The 12,892-nt window shown below is 31.6% G+C and overlaps 3 protein-coding genes and 1 non-coding gene across 4 annotated transcripts; all 4 read left to right on the forward strand.

Moving 5' to 3' along the window:
* The first annotated feature begins 716 nt into the window (after nucleotides 1–716).
* LOC102603710 (la-related protein 6C) lies at nucleotides 717–2,786 on the forward strand. Its single transcript, XM_006346462.2, has 10 exons — nucleotides 717–1,173; nucleotides 1,241–1,322; nucleotides 1,399–1,493; nucleotides 1,570–1,641; nucleotides 1,720–1,799; nucleotides 1,895–1,973; nucleotides 2,070–2,117; nucleotides 2,198–2,266; nucleotides 2,340–2,432; nucleotides 2,517–2,786. Exons 1-10 carry the CDS (start codon nucleotides 856–858, stop codon nucleotides 2,769–2,771), a joined length of 1,191 nt encoding a protein of 396 aa, XP_006346524.1. The 5' UTR covers nucleotides 717–855; the 3' UTR covers nucleotides 2,772–2,786.
* A 1,204-nt stretch (nucleotides 2,787–3,990) lies between these two features.
* TRNAI-AAU (transfer RNA isoleucine (anticodon AAU)) lies at nucleotides 3,991–4,064 on the forward strand. Its single transcript has one exon. It is a non-coding gene; the product is annotated as a tRNA-Ile (tRNA).
* A 1,605-nt stretch (nucleotides 4,065–5,669) lies between these two features.
* On the forward strand, nucleotides 5,670–7,273 carry LOC102604048 (peroxidase 10). The gene is made up of 4 exons (XM_006346463.2): nucleotides 5,670–5,927; nucleotides 6,026–6,217; nucleotides 6,300–6,465; nucleotides 6,760–7,273. Exons 1-4 carry the CDS (start codon nucleotides 5,709–5,711, stop codon nucleotides 7,173–7,175), a joined length of 993 nt encoding a protein of 330 aa, XP_006346525.1. The 5' UTR covers nucleotides 5,670–5,708; the 3' UTR covers nucleotides 7,176–7,273.
* A 3,414-nt stretch (nucleotides 7,274–10,687) lies between these two features.
* On the forward strand, nucleotides 10,688–11,742 carry LOC102600789 (uncharacterized). The gene has a single exon (XM_006346379.2). The coding sequence runs from the start codon at nucleotides 11,130–11,132 to the stop codon at nucleotides 11,577–11,579; it is 450 nt and encodes a 149-aa protein (XP_006346441.1). The 5' UTR covers nucleotides 10,688–11,129; the 3' UTR covers nucleotides 11,580–11,742.
* Nucleotides 11,743–12,892: the final 1,150 nt, after the last annotated feature.

Raw genomic sequence — 12,892 nt, forward strand, 5'->3', positions numbered from 1 at the left:
AAGAAAGATGAAAATATGTCTGACTAATTAATTATTGTGTAATAATAAGCATCTTATTTAATATTTATTTTTATTTATTATATAAAAAAAACAAATTATTTATATATCATTAGCTTTGCTATTAATTGTGTATTTATATCCATAAAATCTATTTTTAAAAAAATGTAGCCATTTGTCTTAAATATATATTGATGTTTGCCATATTTTGTAGTTTTTCCTTCACGCTCTCCAGACCTTTCTTATGAAATCACACCATATTATTATTGTTGTCGTTTCATATGTAAAATAATCAAGTCATTCAGAATTATGTTAATTTGAAATCAATTTGCTATATATAATTAAAGAAAATATAATGATATTCATATTTTTTTCTTTAAAATTAAAATTAAAAGGGCTTCAAATTTGAATCTTGTCATGTGAATTGGGTTATAACCCGTTATCCGAGTCATTTTTGGCAAAAAGCGAATTGTGCATGGGTTATAGGTCACAATCTGTTTATTGATCTGAACGTGCCTAAATTTGACTCAATCTTGGGACATTCTTTCTTCTAATAAAATAAAATCATTCTAACAAATTCATATCACTAGACAAAAGTGTATTTTAATTTTATTTCTAAAAGAGATGTTTTTATGAATAAGTTGAGTGAGTGGCTATAGGATCAAGAATAAAGGCATGCAGTTAGGAAAGGTCGGAATAAATAATTGGTCAAATGTGGAGAGAGTGTACCAATTTTGTCGCTCCACCATTCAACTAGATCAATGGAAAGAGAAAACAAACACTATGATATGAATGAATATACTATGTTCATAAATCTTCAAGAAAATTAATTCTAAGTTACTAAAAAAAGAAAAGAATATGGCACAATTGCAACCTGAAAGAGTTGTTGAAGAATGTATTCAAGAAAGTAGACATTTTGAAGCTAATAATGATAGTGCATGTTTCAAATTTAATGTGCAAGCACCTGAATTTGTACCAAGATCTCATAATACAACAACTCCAATTTCAAGTTATTTTTACCCATATTTTCAGTATGTTTCTGGGGGTAATACTACTTCTGATTGGTTATATGTTGCTGATCAAGACACTCTTTCTTATGTTCCTAATCAAAATTTCTCTGCGTTGCTTCAAAAAGATGTTCTTCCTGAAGATGTCAAGAACAAGATCATTAAACAGGTCTCTTTTCATCTCTCACTCCATTCTCATGATTTTTTTAACTTAAAACCTCTGTTTCATGATCTAGGTTGAATATCAACTTAGTGACATGAGCTTGCTGGCAAATGAGAGCTTATTGAGACAGATGAATAAGGACCTTGAAGGCTTTGGTCAGTATTAGAAAACGTTATTTCTTATTCTGTTCTGCATTTGAATGTCTTTTGATTTATATTATGATGACTTCAGTCCCAATTTCCTCTGTTTCGGCTACGAAGAAAATCAAGTCCCTCATAACTAACCAGCAGACACTTGCTCATGCCCTCCTCTCCTCTACAAAACTGGTACATTTATAAACTTTTTTTAATTTGAATTTATGAACATCGATAAACGACTCAGTTTTTCTATACTTTGTTGAAGATTGTAAGCAATGATGGCAAGAAGGTTAAAAGAAGAATTCCATTTACTGATAAGGATAAAGAGGATTTGCAGGTATACATACATATTTTCTCATATATTATAGTTTTGATTAGTTTCATATTTTTATGCTTTGGGGGTTCCTACTTTTAGTTACGCACAGTTGTTGCTGAGAATTTACCAGATGATCACTCCCATCACAACATTGAGAAAATATTCAAGGTAGCTGGAAGGTGATATTTTTACCCCTTTTGTCCATATTTTTCATCTACTTAACTGTGTTTATTCTATAGCAAATTGAACTAACTTGTTATATTTCCAATTCAAGTGTCAAAACCATCCGTGTATGTCATCCCCAGGATCCAAACTTGTCGCGTGCTAGAGGAGACATTGGCATTAGCAACAAGGTATTAAAAGACTAACTCGAAACTAAATTTCAGTCATTAACAGATTACTCTGATCCACTCATTCTCTTTTTTTTTTGGTTCTTGTTCATATTGAAGCTCCATGCACTGATTGAGTTTGAGAATCCTGAAGCAGCTGAGAGAGCAGTATGTGGATACATTTTTAAGATTAATTTAAGTTCTTGAGTTTAGTCGCTTTACTTTTTATTCATTTTGAATTTGATCAGGTTGAGAAGTTAAATGATGAAAGGAATTGGAGAAAAGGCCTAAGAGTGAGGTTACTCCTCAGACGTTCAGTAAGTCTCATCCTATCAGTTTTGCTTCACAGTTCTCGAATAGTTGTTATGAATTGTTTCGTTGAAATTGCAGCCAAAGTCTATACTAAAGATCAGAAAGTGTGAATTTGAAGGATGTTTTGATGATGAAGATGGACTGCCCTCTGAAGACTCTGATAGCAATAATGTAAGTAATGTCATTGTTTATTATTAAGGATTTAACTTATATACAGTGTCAGTATATTAATAATCGTGGTATTAAAAATGTTAGGTTGAAGACGGTGTAGGATCAGCCAAGAAAGCATGGAACAAAGGACGTGGGAAATTAAGAATGCGTCCTCAAATTCATGGTGGTCGAGGCCTACTTGCTGCACTTCCACAAAGCAGCAGCAGCTCAGGTTTAGGTGAAGGACCAGTGAGACAAGTTACAAAAGGGCCAAGAATGCCCGATGGAACGAGAGGTTTCACCATGGGAAGAGGGAAGCCTCTCACAGCTACTGTTATATCCGGAGTACATGTTGCCTAATTGATTGGAAATTTGATCAATTTTATTTCCCCTTTGGTTAGTCACCAAAAGAAAAAAAAAAGATTTTGGATTTCAGAGTTTTTGAGAGTCAAGGAAATAATGTTATGTTCCACTTTTATGCAGTGATTTTTGAGCATTCATTCATTTTACAAAAGTGTATAGTAGTATATAAGTCTGCGCTTTGAGACTATTTATAACTTGTTTTTTGTTCTGGAATCTGAGATTTGATTCTACTTTTTTTTGCATTATTGACAGATTATCCACCATTTATATTCTTTTGATTCATTTCAGTTCAATATATAATTGTTGGCATAAATTATGATTATTGATTCATGTTCCTGTTTAAGGGAATAAGGAACTTAGAAAGAGATCGAGCAAAATGAGACCATTTTGATTTTGCCTTTTATCAACGTGCATTAATTTATAACATTAATGTTGTTTGTCCCGATATTTTTTAGTTGATATATAATAATAGCAAGATATTTTTATTATTAGCATGAAACATTGACTTCACAAGAAAACATAATTATTATAGTGATTGTTATTATAGAGAGTAATTGTTGTATATAGACAAGTGTGGTTGTGTATTATCTTAAACTCTACGAATTGAATATAAAATTACTATCGTCACTTGACAGTATCCTGTATTCAAAGTAGTAAATAAAAAATGTAGAAGAGAGAGAAAAAAAATATACCAAGCCCATAAGTTGTTTATATGTCCTTAAAAGAATTATTATCTGTTCATTATTGCTAAGGATTTGAGTTGTTTCCTTCCTTCAAGGATACGATAAAAAAAAAAAAAAAAAACTCTGTAACAGTGACCATATAAATTACAAACATGGAGGAGATATGTAGTTTATTAATGTGATGTTTTAGGATATTTTATAAAAAAAATTATGAATTATGATTTGCTCATTTAGTAAGTTTGTATAAAAGTAAGTAAAATTTTAATAGTTTTTACAAGTTAAAAGATTTTTATGTTTATAAAACATTATTTAACTTTAAAAATCTAAATGATATATCCAAACAAAATTTTAACTCCAAACTAACCTGATTAAAATCAGTAATAAAAAATCATTTTCAAACGGGTTAGGGGCCTTATGAAAGTAAACGTAAATACAGGAGCGACATATAACCACCGGAGAAGAAAAGACTCCGGCAGCTTTCGAAAACCAATAAATTGGACATATTGAATTTCAGCAACTAATAGTTCAACAATGGCCCATTAGCTCAGTTGGTTAGAGCGTCGTGCTAATAACGCGAAGGTCGCAGGTTCGAGACCTGCATGGGCCATTTTTTTTTTGTTTGCTCATTCAATCTTTATGAAACTCTTCCCCTTTTGGCCTGTTCGTTTTTGGGGATTTTATACTGTCTTAGGGTTGATGTCTCAGATTACACAAAACCTTTCTTCTGGATTTCAATTTTCTTCAATAAAAAAAAGACTTTATATTGTGTTAGGGTTAGATTTCTCGTAGTCACTCAACTAATAATAGTTATATCTTAAAAAACACCTTTCCTCTATATTCCAATTCTCTTCAACAGCAACAAAAAAATATTTGAGTGAGCATATGAGAAATCAACTATATATATTTGTCAACGTTTCTTCTGAGATTCATTGTTCTAATAATCCCTTTAACCGGCACTCCAATAGAATATGACATCTTGGCCTTTTGTGGGATGAGGAATTAAGCTATAAAAAGTGGTGCACGCACGCTTTGTCTATACATTTTTCTATGATATGCATATGCATATATAATACCAGCAGATACTTGTTAGTATATCTTGTCTTCTCCACTATTTATTAAAGATAATATAATACAGTGGCAATGACAGTATCCTGCATTATTTCTACTGAATGGAATTTTCAGCACATGTTCAAATCTCTTATTTTAGTTTCTGTCTCATTTGAAAAGTGGACATTCATGTTAATTCTGTCTTATTCTCAACTGTATTATTTAAAAAATACTTTTGTTCAAGTACATCGAATAATGGCTGATTAGGTCATAGCTATCCAAGTTTGACATTCTGTTACTTGCTCTAATTTAATTTGTTGAATGAAGCCATCTGATTTAGAGCTAGGACTTGCTTTTGTAGCGAAGAAAAAGACGTGTCTGTGACATAAATCTGGATTAAGTAAGGACTATATGGTAGTATACTAATATTAATGTCCCAATAGATGTTTTAATACATGTAAATATGCTTTCATTGATTTTGATTGCTGTCAATAGCATGTTCTTTTGTGTTATAATTTGAAGCTGTTTCTTTGTAGAAGAAAGCTAACTAAGATAACAATTGTTAGTTGAATGACCATATGAGAAATCAGCCCGGAAGGTACAAAAATGATAGAAAACTATGCAGTTTTGATGGGGTAATCAAAAATTACCAAAATATCTATATATTTGATCCAAGGAACTCACCAACATGATTTCAGGTACAGCTCCTGTGACCTGATTCAAAGTGATTGCTTGCTTTCGCAGTGCTGTCATTTGGTTTCTGAATGGCTTAGAAGATCCAACTTGAATTAATCCGTCTTCAAAAATAATATCTTGAAATATTCAATTTTGTCATCAGTAACTCAAAAGTTTAACACTGTTTTATTTCCAGACTTGTCTTGTTATTCCGCGGATATACACTGTTCCATTGAAGTCATAAGTGCTTTGATTGACATGCACTTTCATCTCTCAGTGGTTGGATGCATTGTCGAAACTCTATATAATATCTTTGCTGCATTTTGTCTAACTAATGTATAAATATCAAAGTGGATAACTTCATCAGCACTGAACTTTAGTAAAATATAGTATAAAATTGTAATGCTTACATGTCCATTAAGCTCACATGTACATAGTGGCATTCCCACTCTTAAGTCCACTAATGTAACTTAGTCGTATATAAATTGCTCTATGTAGCTCAACACAAGTCACAAGAATCAGTTAAGTTATGGCGAGTCGTAGTTTGTTCCCCTGCCTTACTGTTTTTTTCTGTATGATTAGTATTATGGCTCCCTTAACTTCTGGTCAGCTTGATTACAGTTACTATGATAGAGCATGCCCCGTCTTGCCTAGGATCATTCGTTGGAATGTTTGGTCAGCTCTCCGTAATGATTCCAGAATAGCTGCATCCCTCCTCCGTTTGCACTTCCACGACTGTTTTGTAAATGTAATTTTCTCTTATTGAGTACTCATCCACGTACGTTTAATTGCATACTCTTAGGGTAATACTTTATTGAGTCATCAGTTTATGCTTATGTTTGACAGGGTTGTGATGGATCCGTGCTTCTTGATGACACAAATGATTTCAAGGGTGAGAAGAATGCTGCACCAAATCGCAACTCAGTCCGAGGATTTGAGACAATCGATAACATAAAAGCTGACCTTGAAAGAGCTTGTCCATTAACTGTATCTTGTGTGGATATATTAACTCTTGCAGCTAGAGAAGTTGTTGTCATGGTAAGTAGCAACATATTTACTCAAGTATTGTAATGCCTGGAAATGAACCAAAGACAATATATTTTCCTTTCTTCCTTTACAGTCAGGAGGACCATTTTGGCCAGTTTTACTTGGTCGACGAGATGGACTAACTGCAAGTGAGAAGGCAGCAAATGACCAATTACCTTCACCCTTTGAGCCCCTGGATAAAATCGCGGCCAAGTTTACTGATAAGGGCCTTGATCTAAGGGATGTAGTGGTTCTTTCAGGTACCTTTAATCTTATTAGTATAAAGTTAAATCTGCATTTGTATTGATGATTTAAATTTGTCTCTTATTAGTGGCAGACCTACATGGTTCGATTTAATCCCCCTTCGTAGGAACATTATAATGCAAAATAGGATAACAACAATCATTTTTGTTTGCATATATAGACTCTAGCTCCTTGAAAGTTTCTAGTGTAACAACATTAAGTATGGTTCAAATATTAGTTTAGGCCGTCTAAAATTAATTCTCCTTAATGAAATTTCTGACTCTACGTATGACTTGTCTCGTGTGATATAGGAGCACACACAATTGGTTTTGCCCAATGTTTCACATTCAAGAGGAGACTTTTCAACTATCAAGACTCAGGAAAGCCAGATCCAATTCTTGATTCTTCAATGTTGTCAAATTTGCAAAGCACTTGTCCTGAAGAGGGACCCAACACCAAAATTACTCCTCTAGACATTCAATCCGTTACGCGATTCGACAATGCATATTACAGAAACCTTATGATCAACACAGGACTTCTTGAATCTGATCAAGCTCTAATGTCAAATTCTGAGACAGCTGATATGGTAAAATCCTACAGTTTGTACCCTTATCTTTTCTTCCAAGACTTTGCTGCATCAATGGTGAAATTAGGAAATGTTGGGGTCCTTACTGGAGAAACTGGACAAATTAGAAAAGTATGTGGCTCTGTAAATTACTACTATTAAAGTGTTTCTGTCAAGTATGTTTAGTTTAATTATTAGACAAAGTTTATCAAGTGTGCTTGCTTCAGTATCTATGTTTGTACTAATAATTTAACTATATATCAAATGATATCGTTCAAGTAGATATTTTCGTTTTATTATATTATTTCGCCTTGATTTATTCATTTTGGATCATTAAAAAGTGTCGATTTTATTTTATATTGGAACGAAGGAAATATATGGACAATGGGATCCCACTTAAATAAGAAAACTTTGGTCTATTAGAATATTTTAAAGAAGGAAAAAGTGGTCCTAATGCTTGACTTTCGATGTGCTAAAAAAACATTGTACTCTTTTGTTCTTTATGCTCAATGCCCCTTCAATTTTATGTTGTCACTGATTCTATGTTCTCTAAATTTCCTTTTAATAATTCTATAGTTAGAATTGTATGTAGTATATTAATTTCTTTTTTCTTTTTAATTTCTCACATAATCTGCATTAAAGTCTTAATTAAATTCGAATCATGCGGTATAAAACTCATTCAAAAGTGACTCTCTCAACAAAATATTCTTCGTATACATGCTTTAAACCCAAGACCTTTGATTATATAAAGACAAGTAAAGATAAGGAAAAGGAAAGAAAGGACAAGAGAACCATAGATTCAAAAAAATGAATAAAATAAAATGATTTTCTCACTTATTTTGTAGAACAAAGTTATCTGATATGTATTTTTATTAACGAGAAATAGTATATTATCCATGAAATCAGTGGAAATAAACACAAGCTAATCCAACAATTATAACATATTCAATATAATTTTATAAGTGAAATTCAGATAAAATAGAGTCTTACACTTAACTCACAAAGATAAAAAGATTATTTGTAAAAACGTTGAATCCCAAAATTATTGTAGTTGGATTGGCAGAGTGGGGTGAGGCCTGACTAAATCTCTGTCTTTTAGTAGTGCTATATATTTACATCAATCCATCAACCTTTTAATTTATCCTATGTCATCTCCTGCAAAAAAGCATCTTAATTTTTTTTTGTGTGTTTCTTCTGTATTATCAGTCATCACTATCCCCAAGGCCCAAGACACACAGATATTCCTCTCTCACCACTGATTCTTTTTTGACACCTTTTCATGAGTATGTTTCTACTCAATTGCACTTTCCCCACTAAACCATCAATAAATAACTTCTCATTTTTGGGTGGTGAGTTCAAATCATCAAAGGAGCAAAAAAAAATTATAAAGACTTAAAAAAAAAAAAATTAACATATATTTATGTATAATTTTTTAATTTTAATTTTTCACATAATATGTTTGAGATTATAACATTAAAAAAGATTTTAATATACTTTTAATTTAGAATCATAAAATTTTAAAATTTATTAAATACTCTATATGTTAAATATACAAAACCTAAACTCGCGAATATTTGCTTCGGTCTTGTTTCTTCTGCTCCTCGCGAAAACGATTAAAATTTCCATATGTCTAATATAATTTTACTAAATGAAAAAATTATACTTCATAGGTATGATATCAGTAAGTCGATGAATTTATAAATTATACTCATATTTTTATTTTTTTATATAAGTAAATACTTACGATCGTATGCTATTATAAATTTTTAAGTATACAATTTTAAAAAATCATTAGTTAACGATAAAATTACTAATTATTCTTTAATATAATATTTTCTCACGGTACGGACAATTTCACATTGATATCACTATGGATCTTTCTTTGCAAATTTAAAATGAAATTATTTTTTTACAAAATATAAATTTATATGTCAAATTTTAAAAACTTAGAGTTCAAAGTCATAATTTGAAATTAAGATTATAATTTTGTGCAAATTTCATAAACAAACATTAATTTTAAATCAAAACAAATTACTATGGCCAAACGCCTACCTAGTATTGCTTTTGGTATTAATAATTTTGCATGATTAATATCCTAACTAGAAGTAATAAATTGTGGGAAAGGCATGAACTTTTGACTTGGATAAATGTAGAAGTCACTAAACATTATTGGAACCTTTTAAAATGCAAAATGGATGAACTTTGCCAAGGAAATTAAGGATGATTGCTGACCTTTTTGACTTTGTTAACTAAAGCAAACTTATCTGTAACACTTAAAAATAAAAATATTATATATAAACAATTGGCTAATCATGTCATATTTCAATCAGAATATGATATGGGGATTCTAGTTAAGCCGATCGAATTGATGATTTGAAAATTTTTGGTGCATTAATCTAAATTTTAAATAAAAATAATAAAATATGACTTCAGTTAGATTCAAACTTTGGTCTCATAGGTGATTTCTTTGGCTTGTACCAACGGTATGAGATACTCATATGCTCCTCATGAATATACGGTTAATTACTATATTCTAGTTTCTATCAGTTTTTCAATATATATACATATTTTTTTCCAAAATTAACGAGTGCACGTGCACCCCAGCTTTGTATATGGGACCCTCTACTTGTAACAAATATCTATTTTTAGAACTAGAACTTGAGATACCAAATAAATCATTGTAATCTCCAAAATAAAGTCCTTTCTAATCTATCTTATAGTATTATCGAAAGAATATGAGATGCCGCTAATTTTCCTGCGCAATTTCAGCTCTTAATACATGTACGAAGTCCAAAATAAATTACTCACTCTGTCCCAATTTATATGACTTACTTTTCTTTTTAGTCAGTCCCAAAAAAAATGACATTTCTATATAAAGTAACAATTTAACTATAAAATGTCAATTTTACCCTTAATGAAATAATTTGCAGTCACACAAATTTCTATCATTCATTTTAGACCACAAATTTTAAAAGTCTTTTTTTTTTCTTAAACTTCGTATCGAATCAAAGTACCTCACATAAAATGGGACGGAGGGAGTACAGAATAGAGAGAGTACTTGTTGTACAACAGTTAAATATATATGAGCCCAGAGACTCAAGATTTGAAACTTTTTTCAGTACAATTTTATGAATTATTCCGAGCGTGACTAGGCCATTTTGTGCAGTACAAAGATGCCTTTACAGGATTTCTTGCAGATTTGTTGTTACCACTCTCTTTTTGTACCTGCAAACTTCATTCAATTCTGACTCTTGTAACTCTGAACTAATGGTCCAATATCCATTACACTTCCCTTTCATCTTAATTAGTCTTGAACTGAGAAATTTCGTTAACGATTTTATTATGAACGGTATCCCACTGACCATCCTGAACTATGTGTGGTTACGCCCAGGCTTCGAGTTTCTATTTTTTTGCAAAATAAGGGATACTAATCTTGTTACTTATGAAATTTTTCATGTTTTTTGTTTTTCTTCAGGACTTAGAAAATGTGATTAAAGCAAATAAAAGTTCAAAAGTCGGATGAAACAGAACCAGATCAGTCCTAAATTCAAACTACTAATAAGTTAAAAGAGTTGTGATATTTCTTGGTGGTCTATTTACATTTTACTGAAATAATTCCTGAGATTTTTTATATATATAAACAGAACCAGAACCAGAACAGAACAAATTTGAGGAAGTTTTTTGCTTTAATAGCAGAGTTTGTACAGACTCTCTTCTTTTTAATACTGGCATTTCAAGATTTCATATCATATCAAGAACCAGTTTCCCACAGCTTCTATCTCTACCAAAAGAAAGAAAGAAAAAGTTGTTTAAAGAAAAAAGTAAGTCACCCCACCCACACCACCCCTGTTTTGCTCATTTTTGTATAAAGTTAAGACTAAAAGGCATTTTTCTTGGGCTTTGTTCTGTTTCACTCTCACACAAACATAAACCTAAATTGTTAACACTCCCCATTCAGCCATTCTTCCCCTTTTTTACTTTTTCTCTATTCATTTCAATCACAAAATATCCCCTTCCAATTATTGATTAATATTATCTAATGTGATTATCTTTTCGAATCGGAGAACAACAAGAATATCTTCGATTTGAAATTTTTAGTTTTGGGTATTCTTCAAAATGTCATCTACACCAGCTGAATATCCTTTACAGCAACAGCTACCACCGCCCATGTTTATGAGCCAACAAGCTTATTCGGATCGTCCGGGTCACGGGTCGGTTGGACCCGTAATCGCTGTTCTTGCTGTTATAGCTGTATTGGGAGCCATCGCTGTAATGATAGGCAGATTGTGTTCGGGTCGGAAGATAATGGGTCGTGCTCAGTACGATTTTGAAGGATGGGTTGAGACCAAGTGCGCGTCTTGTATCGATGGCCGGGTCGACCCGATACCACGACCGGTTACTATGGCGCCGCCGCCGGTGGTGGTTGCTGAGAGCAGCAGCAACGGTAGTCCCGGCGGTTCTGCGCCGGTGTCGGTGCCGGAGCCGGTGGAAATGAGAGAGGAAGAAGCATCTAATCAACAAAGTAATTTACATGAGCATCATCCACATGAAAGAACAGAGTCTTGAAATGCTTTTTTTCTTTTTCTCTTTTTGAAAAAAAAAAATTGTGTTTAATGTTTTAATTAATCTGAGTATTTTCTAATAGTGGAATTTATAAATATTGTAGCAATTCTTTCTATATTTTTCATTTTCTATTCTTTGACATTTTGGAAAAACTAATGTTTAATAATATAATTTTGCACTATATTATATTAAAATATGATAATCCAATAATTTGTTAACATTCTCACATGTGAAATGAAAAGTATTTGTGTGGCTTCTTATTGTTATTATTAATTATTATAGAATTAGAAAAAGGTCCAAAAGGAATCAACTAATTTGGTCATTCATTTTTTATAGCTATTTTCGAAACTTTATATTCAAAAGCTAAGTAATTGAAAAGGAGGACCCTCCTTGATGTTGAAGTTTCAAGTGTCTTACAAAGAAAATACGGTAATTGTTATATGCCAATTAAGATTCTTATGATGTATCTTAATTTAAGAGTGAAACGTTTTCTATTAGAGATTTCTCATGTTTCTAAAAACTCAAATTTAAAACATTTATGTGGATCAAGTAATTTACTCCAAGTAAAATTTAGATACTATTAGTTGCCAAATTATTCCCGATCATGGCTTGCTTTTATTAATAACACAAAAATAATAATAACTATATCTCAATCTAAAGCAAGTTTAAAAAGATCAGATAAATCAGCATTGCTTTTAGTTAAGCTGCTTCTTAATAAAGGGATAAAATCATAAATAGTCAATTTTTAGCCCTCTATGAGTTTTAGTTACAGATTTAAAATTGGAATAATACATAAACATGACTCTTAACTTGGCTTCAACGGATAACTATGCCCTCCAACTTTGAGTGTACACAAGTAGACATTTAAATTTGTATAAAATTGAACAATTAAACACATGTGTCCTACATGACATAATACATGTAGGACGCCACGTAGGATATAAAATTTTCATGTAGGGTGCCATGTAGGATGAATGTGTCTATTTGTTCAATTTTATACAAGTTTAAGTGCCTACTTGTGCACATTCAAAGTTAAAGATCATAGTTGTCGGTCGATGTCAAGTTAAGGGTCATGTTTATGTATTATGGGTGTGTTCGGTATGAAGGAAAACATTTGTTTCCAATTTTCTCATGTTTGGTTGGGTTAAATTTGGAAAATGTTTTCCAAATCAACTCATTTTCCTCAAATTTAAGGAAAATGACTTCCCTTCAAAACTTAACGAAAACATTTTCCAAAACTCTCTTCCAATTTCAAATTATAACTACTTTTTTGTTGAAAAAATCAATTTATTTTGTCCCTACCCTCAACCAGCCCC

This window comes from Solanum tuberosum, unplaced genomic scaffold (genome assembly GCF_000226075.1).
Source record: "Solanum tuberosum cultivar DM 1-3 516 R44 unplaced genomic scaffold, SolTub_3.0 scf00073, whole genome shotgun sequence".
In the NCBI taxonomy this organism is placed as follows: domain Eukaryota; kingdom Viridiplantae; phylum Streptophyta; class Magnoliopsida; order Solanales; family Solanaceae; genus Solanum; species Solanum tuberosum.